The sequence below is a fragment of the Mastomys coucha genome, unplaced genomic scaffold, assembly GCF_008632895.1.
Source record: "Mastomys coucha isolate ucsf_1 unplaced genomic scaffold, UCSF_Mcou_1 pScaffold13, whole genome shotgun sequence".
NCBI lineage: Eukaryota > Metazoa > Chordata > Mammalia > Rodentia > Muridae > Mastomys > Mastomys coucha.
In genome coordinates, this window is record NW_022196895.1 from 53358088 (window position 1) to 53367001 (window position 8914).

At 37.3% G+C, this 8914-nt stretch overlaps 1 protein-coding gene across 1 annotated transcript in view; it reads left to right on the top strand.

Moving 5' to 3' along the window:
* The window catches only part of Ccdc192 (coiled-coil domain containing 192), a 197464-nt gene that overhangs the window by 50971 nt on the left and 137579 nt on the right, over positions 1 to 8914 (top strand). The window contains 2 exon segments of the mRNA XM_031365736.1: positions 6738 to 6869; positions 8748 to 8804. Coding sequence (XP_031221596.1) covers positions 6738 to 6869; positions 8748 to 8804 — 189 coding nt within the window.

Genomic DNA, 8914 nt, shown 5'->3' on the forward strand with positions numbered 1-8914 from the left:
ATGCTTTGCTTGACATTTGTAACTCTTGTATCAAGTTTGAAGAAGAGGCCTTTATAAGTTATTCTTTCACTGAGATGAAGGCTTTTCCAAATTATCATAGCTAATGAACCAAATTCTTACCCTCACTTAATGTCTGTGCCACCCTCCAAGCAGAACCATTGTTCATTGAAACAGTTGGTGAATGACTTTATGGATAGACCATCTTAATACCTACACCATTTCTTAATGGTGTTCTCTCTGGGCTGAAAATGAAGTCACTCACTCAAGTCAAATAGCTTTGACCATAGCAGGAAGTCTGTATCCAAAAATCGAGCCTACAATTCATTTCTTGGTGCAGCAGAACTATCAATTCTCAGCTTAGCTACAATGGAGGTAAAATGCTTTGGTGATATGAGGGTCATTGAAATACAGCCTTATTACAATGAAACCCAATGTCTAAAAGTTGTTCTTATTTTGGGCTTGTACCACAGTAAGAGCCAAGGTTTTAAACTTTACTAAATACAAAACAAACAAACAGACTTTATATATTCATGTTCATTTAAGAAAATACTAGTAGTGATGTATTATTTTTAAGTATACAGCTAATATGTTTGGAGTTATTTAAAATTTATATTGAGAAAAATGTATTTTCACTATTGCTGTAGACGAGCATCTACATAAGACTGTTAAATCGATTGTTGTTTTATATCAAACAGCTTTTATAATACTTATTTTTATTTTTATAATATTTTATAAATTTTAAGGAATACAACAAAAAATATATTATATGCATTGAAGGGGGGTCTATGGGAGGAGCGGTGGTACAAAAGGGGAACAAGAACGTGATTCAATTCTATTTAATTAAAATATGTTTTTAAATGTTAAAAAAAAAGAACAATAAAGAAAAAGAACACTAGTCCAAATATTTTCTTTATATTTATTTTTTCATGTGAGTGTGTGTAAGCGTGTTTATCACAGGGTATGTGGGGTCAGGGGAAAGCTTAAGAATATCCATTCTCTCCTAACATGTGGGGTCTGGGGTTAGAACTCGTGCTGTTAGGATTGGCAACAAGGTGCTTTTATCCACTGAGACATCTCACAGGCCCATAATAGGAAGGAGTTCTCTGGGCTATTTCATGCACATGGTGCCTTCTCTTTCACTTTTAGCCTGTTTGAATATCAAGGCTGTCCATTGTGGGCAGCATATTGTTTGATCATATCTTTTAGTCTTCTTCTTTTAACTGGGAAGTTGGATCCACTGATAGTTAAAGTATTATAAATAATGAAATATGCATTTTACTTTGTTGTTTATGCATTTTATGACTTTTGTGCTTTGTTTCTGTGTCATAACTTCTAATGAGCCATTTGATTTTCTCTTATAGTTTATTTTTATCATATGTATGTCAGTTTTCCCCCAAATATGTATTAGGGTACTTGATAGCATCTTATAGGCCTCTTGGATTTCCTTTCTTTCTTTGTGCTGCTCCCAATATATGATCTCAGTGCCCTATTACAATTCTCATGGGTTGTAGGTCCCCTAATCCAGAATCCATATGTAAAATCCTGCATCTCTAATTTTATGATATTTGAAAATACAGCCTTTGTGATGCACTTAAGTTTAGATGAGCTCATCAGAGTGACATCCCCATGGTGGCATTGCTACTCTTATAAGGGAAGGAAGAGACTCTCTCCCCCTCATCTTGTGGGTCTATAGCAGAGAGATGACAGAAGGAAGAATCTCTTTACTACTGAATAAACTGGGACCTTGGCCTTAGACTTCACAACAGTGAAATATAAATTCTTAAGCCACTCAGACCAGAGTATATATGTTTACATTCTAAGAGAATTACTGACAGAAATTGATATCATAAAAATAGTGAGCCAGGTAGATGGTTTAGTAAATCAAACTTTGTGCCACCAAGGCTGGTGACTCTGAGTCCATTCCCTCGGCATCACATGGTGGAGGGAGAGAATAGAGTCCTCCAGGTCACCCTCTAACCTTCACATGCATATCCACACTCACATCCAGACACTTAGTAAATGAAAATTTAGAGATGTTTTTGATTGGTGGTTGTTTAGCTTATATATATATATATATATGGGTGCTTTGCTTTTATGTATATCTGTGAGCTGCACAAGATTGTGTGAGATGCCCTGGAGTTGTGGACAGTTCTGAGTTACAACGTGAGTGCTTAGAACTGAATGTTGGCTCATCTGGGAGTGCACCCAGTGCTCTAAATTCCTGAGCCATCTCTCTGGCTTTGAACAATGTTTTTTAAAATATGATGCTATTGTTAACAGGTACCTAAAATGTAGAAACAGATTTGGAGCACCATGATGGGTCAGGGCTTGGAAATTTTAAAGAAAATGCTTAACAAGTAGATATTGAGAAGGCATAGATCAGGGATACAGTACTAGCCTGGCTTGTACTAGGCTCTTTACATCTCCAGTACTGGAGAATGTAGTTACTACCATGAAATGACTACCAAAGGTAATTTGATGAGATCTGGAAAAGAAAAGCAGAGAGCTAAAGAGAAAGCTCCATCTTTTCCAAGAAGACCAATCATCATGAGAGAATGTTGGTAAAATATGAATATTAAATGAGGATTCTCACAGGGTCATGGGAGGGAAAGATAAACATGGTGTTTAAAATGAAGGAAAGATGATCCTGGCTGAATTGTGTTCACAGCCTGTTGTGAGAAATGGAAAACATGTCAGTGACGAAACTGGATATTTGGCTGAAAAGAATTCTACGTGGTGAAGAGGCAGATAACGAGAAAAGCAAGTTGAAAAATAATTGTTAAGCAAAGAACAGAAAGTTCTCAGCTTATTTATACTGCAGAGAATTCCAAGGGTGTTGCCATGCAACTGTCTTTTAAGGAGATAGTTCTGAGTGTGAACCTCAGACCTACTTAGCATCCTCAACAGAAAATAGCAAGAATTTCAGTTACAAATGATGGAGATGGGATGGAAAGAAGAGAAGGGTCTCTGATTTCTTAGATTCCACAGAACTATTAAGCTATGCCCATGTAAATATGTTACCCTTAGATTCAATGAGCCAGACAAGACTTGATGCTAGGGTCACCTGAAACTATGGGGGTACAAGCTAGCACAGCAGAACCTTAGGAGCAAGACTTATGTGGTAGAATTCTGGCCTCTGTGTGGAAGATGCCTGGAGATGAGATTTCTATGCAGCACAGTTGTCAGGGTATGACCCACACTGTGCCCAGCTGCAAAGGTTCCAGTACTTCCCAAACAGAACCATAGCACGTCATCAAAGAACGATTCTCATGTCATGCAGGCTCATGGATTCATCTCTCCTTCCTTCTTTCTCCTTTGTGGAATGGTAATGCTTCTATTGTGCCTGTTTGACTACTATAGTTTGAAGGCATATGGTTTGTTGGGTTCATCAGCTAGAGAAAAATATTTCTTTCAGATAAACTGTCTTGAATCTTACTAATATGTGACTTCAAAATTGAAGGTTGTGCAAGCTAAGAATTTGGGGGCTGTTGAGCTCAGATGTATTTGCATTAAGCACAATGTGAATTTTGGGAGGGCCATATGTGGAATACAAAAAAATTGGAACTTGTCCTGACTGCATATGTTGAGATCCTAATCCTTTGGGAAATAGATCTAGATAGAGATAATCATGAAGTTGGAGTAACCTAAGGTGACATGGTTTTCTTCTAAGAAATAGAAGAGACTAGAGTGACCAATTTGGGATACATGTATAGTCTCATTTATAATATTGACTGCTTTAAACAAGCAGACTATGGTAGATGTTGCTGTACTCACCTGAATTGATAGAGTTCCCCATCTGGCTTTCTGGCTCCTCCATCTGCTAGGCTGCACGACACCTTCCTAGTAGATTTTCACTAAAGTAAGTCTTGAATTTCCACTTGGCTCCCTTTTATAATCTTTTTGCCATTTTCTGTTTACTTATACATCATTCTTCCGATTTCCTTTACTGCTGCTTTGTCCATGGGATTCTTTCTTTTGCTTTTAATTCTGACCACATTTATGCAAACTAACCATCAAGATTTTTTGCTCAGAAAGTTTAGTATTTATTCTTTAGGATCCCATACAACAATTCTGTCAATTTCTTTTAATAAATGAGTTTTTTCCAAAAAAAAGCATATTATATTTTGAAGGTTACTAGTTTTACTGAGAACCAGACATGCTAACTACAGTGATGTAGAGATTCTAGATGCCAGGTATGTCTTTCCAATTGATCATACCACTCGTTGAAGACAGTTTATTCATTTAGTTAGTGTTTTTTCTTTGCATCAAATTTGCAAAGACTACATGCCTTATTATATGGTCACCAAAGTTCCTTTTTTACTATTTCTATAGTTAGTAATATGACAGAGGTTTCTTTGAATATCAACATTTTTCTTCATCTAGGACTTTTCTAGAACCAGAAAGTGTTCTTCTAGATTCTATGAAATTCTTCAGTGATTAATTCTGACATTCCTTTTTCTTTTTGCTAACTCAGTAGTTACTTGCATCTAGACTATTTCCTGGAGCTTCCCATCTGCCATCCTCTAGTTTCAATGCAACTTAAATATGACTCTCAAACATCAATGCCTTCGCTTGACCCTCACTATGATACATTGGATGTGGTTTATTTTTAACTTCTCATGTTACAGCTTTCAAATATTTCATTTATTATTTGACAACTTCACACACATATGATACATTTTTTTATCATATTAATGTCAGTGCTGTTATGATCATGAGAAGAGGGGTGGGACCTTGTCTTCAGGACAAGTCAAAATCCAAAACTGGAATGTTAATCCCTCAGCAGGAAACTCATATGTTCCTGCTAAGTTAGTACTCAGGGTCCATATGTCTATCGTTCCAGGACGGATGCTGTCCACTCTCTTCTCAAGCAGAGACCTGCTGCTAAGTTAGATGGAACTTTCATTTTCCTTCCATCACATCTCTTTCTCTTTTGTTTCCTCCCTATCAGGCTTGTTTCATGGCCATTTGCAAAGTGGGAAGGGGCTACCAATTGTCCTGCCAGTAATTAGATTCACAGATACATCTTAGACAACAATAGTAAATTACCAGGTTTTGCCATAAACCATCCACATGAGAAGAAAACAATAAAACCCCTCTATTGTGCCTTCATGAGACAATGATACATAACAATAACCAAGACACACATTTCAAAAAGTTAATGCAGAAAGTCCTTCAGTCTTTAAAGAGGTAATATATATATATATATATATATATATATATATTATGTATGTGTGTATATATATAGACACACACAATATATATGTATATATATATATATATGAAAGCTATACATCAGGTTCCAGGTGATGGAGTAATACAACCTTTATGGATAGCATCCAATATAATGTACCTACAAAATATCACCATGTGCCTACAAGATACATATAAGTGCTTTCTCCTAGCTTCTGATTTGTGGTCGAGTGTACAGAATTCACAGATTACATAGTTTATCAGCAGAATACTTAACAGCAGCAAATGATAGAAAACCAAACTCCTTGGATACTTCTCTAGTGGTTTCCTCTTCTTTATGGCTCACTGTTGACTATAGGTAGGTTGGACTTCAAGGTCTAGTGATAAAGCATTCCAATTACCCTCAGGAGTCTGGTTTTCCTGTTATTCTCCATTCTAAAGTGTGGGTCATCCAGTGCCTGGCTTGCCTGGCGTTTGTAGGATGGCTACAACACTGTCATATGGAGTAGATAAATACATCTTCAAAGGAAAGTTCGACCTAGTTGAAACTCAACCTACTGTCTGTAAAAACAACAGTGTGAACTTCTCAAGGAATAAAACCGGGATGCTGGAATAATTTTAAAGTAAAAGGTTTTGTAGAATGACTGCCACATAGTAATTCTATTAAAAAATGTGAACAATTATTGATATAGTTCTTCATTACTAATTTATATATACAGTTCCACATTGTATGATATTTATTTTTAAATTGTCTGACTTTCCAGTTAAAATGTGAATATTTTTAAAGATAAGAATAATACTTTCATTTTAATGTTCTATTTCTTATCTAGAATAAATAATGAATTTATTTTTGCAAGAAATGAATAAATAAATAATTGTTCAGTGAAGGAATAGAGACTCTCTAAACAACTGAAAATAGATTTACAAGAAAAACAATCAAATAATGACAATATATTTTACACATCAGACAGGATATTGAAACAAAATGTACCTAACTGGGGAAAAATAATCCCATAAAGATGTTTTCTCAAAAAATTGCAAAAAGTGAACAAATCAAATTCAATTGAGAGAGAGAAAGAGAGAAAGAGAGAGAGAGAGAGAGAGAGAGAGAGAGAGAGAGAGAACTCATACCCTTCCTTCCATGTTTCAGAGATCATTGTGGAAGAGGGGTCAGAATAGACAGGGCACTAGCAGTGACGACTATATGAAAGCAGTGTTTTCCAGACACGATAAGGCCACTGTACATACAAACTCACACTAGTTGGCATAGCATGAACAAAAAAAAACTGCCCAAGATCAAGCCAGATGGGATCTCCTCCATCATGACTGTGTTCTTACCTCGCTTGCCCATGTTAGAAGTAATGAAATCAATGGGATTTCCCTTTTTCTCTCATTACTTGCCATTTGTAGAGGACACTCCAGAAGTCCTTTATGGAAAGATTTAACAGGCCTTGGTAGAAGACATTTCTATTCCTAAGTGGAAGCTTTAAGAGGAGCCTTTAAAGCAGCCCTGAATCCCATGTTCTGACAACAGCTATCTTTAGCTTACAGCTTCTGAAGCAACAAAATCACAACTACTCGAGAAAGTTTCCTTGCTGGAGGGAAGGCTAGAGGATGTGAACAGAAAGAATGTTGGTGGAGAGTTGTATGAAAACATGGTTCTTGAGAAAGACAAGGTACGTGGAAGAATGGTCATCTCTTTTAAGTGTTGTTACTTAACCATATATGACAAGTCAGTAAGCCATTGCTAGGTTGAAAGTTCTCATTTAAATGGCTGGACCTAACACTCAGTGGTAACAAGCACTTGAAGCTGTTCCTACCAAAAGTGTTGACTTCTCCCTCTGACCCACAGGTAACTCAAATCCTAAGGGGAAAGGCACAGCTCTCCCTGCATTCTGTCTTGTCTCTTTGCTGAAGGCATAGAGATAAGTCATTGTCTAGACCTATAGTCACCTAGGATTCTAGAAGACCAAAATCTGGGAGAAAAAAGCATTCCCTCCAGATGAGGGCATTGGTCCACAAAAATGAGGTTGCATTCCAAAACTAACAACTTAATGGAGGAGAAGACAGCCATGCAGGACAAGACCCATCTGCGGAAATGAAGGGCCAGTGTTGGGTGGACCATGTCTTGACCTAGAGTGCTTCTCTGTGCAGACTTCTTGCCTTCTAGTTTCACATCGCTACTCCAAAATCAGACAGGGTAGGAGGTATCACTGGAGCCTATATGTGTTCCTCTTCCCAAGGTGGCCATGCTAGATATATCTACTTACTATTGTTTCCCTTAATTGGTTTATTGGGATAGGGGCCTGGCCTTAGTTCATTGGGAGTTCCAGAGCCTAATCTTTTAACTTAAAATCTGTTAACTGTAGAGGTTTGCTTAGAGTGTACAAGGACCCGAGTTTAATCACTAGCACTGAAAAAAAATGTTTAAGTTCGAATTTGAGTTAATGAAGGTGAATATAACATTTTCATCTGGTAAAGGTAACTTTATTTCCTGGTGAACATTGACAGATTAGAATTTTGAGTTACATTTTAAGCTTTTTTGGGGGGTAATGTATCTTTTTGGGACAATATTAACTCCATGGTCTACTTTGTACATGATGTCAACTGTACACATATTTCTGTATTTTCAAGGTTAGATCCTATGAAGGCCTTATCTCTGTAAAATAAAACAATGGATCTTAAAGTCTGATGTGTTGGCTTAGTTATGGTTACCATTGTCATGACAAAATGCCGTGGCCAAAATCAAGTTGAAGAGCAAAGGTTTTATTTGGCTTATACTTCCATATTGGTGTTCATTATTAAAGGAAGTCAGGACAGGAACTCAGGCAGGGTAGGAACCTGAAGACCGGAGCTGACACAGAGGCCATAGAGGAGTGCTGCTTAGAGGCTTGGTCCCCATAGCTTGCTCAACCTGCTTCCTTATAAAACCCAGGACCACTAGCCCAGGGATGGCACCAAGTGTAATTGGCTGGGCCCTTCTCCATCACACACTAATTAATAAAATGTCCTATAGACGGTTCTTATTGAGGTATTTTCTCACTTGAGATTTCTTCCTTTCAAATAGTTCTAGCTTATGTCAAGTTGAAACAAATTATCCAGTACACACATGTTTTTAATTTGTAAAGTGATGGATCCCTGAAAACTGATATATGTATCATGATATAAATTTGCCTCTTGTCCAATCCCCAGAGTTTGTATATGCCTATGGATATGTTTCTTGTAAAAGTACTTATGTGTCCATACGCATGCACACACACACACACACACACACACACACACACACACACACACACACACACACCTCATTACCTCATGCTATCATTTTCCACGACCACTTCCCAGCAGTTAGCATGTTTTGTACTGTGTCTTAGGGCTCTCTCATAGACTAGAAGAGGTATGGAGAAATGACCTCTCTAGTACAGTTTTCTACAACACCTAGCTAAGATGAAAATGCTGCCAGTCAGTGGACTGAGGACAGACAGATATTTACCTGTGGGATTCTGTGACTATGAAGAATTACAAACGTGTTTTCCTCACCCTTCTCTTTCCAGTGCATTGAGAAGCTACAAGCTGAAGTAAAAGCCTCCCAGGAGAAACTTAACGCCCACGTAAGTGTTTTTCTTTTTTTTTTCTTTTCTCAATCTCCTGATCATACCACACTAATCCTGAAAATGAACAGAGAGTTTTCAGAAGTCATAAGTGAGGTTGATATACTGCA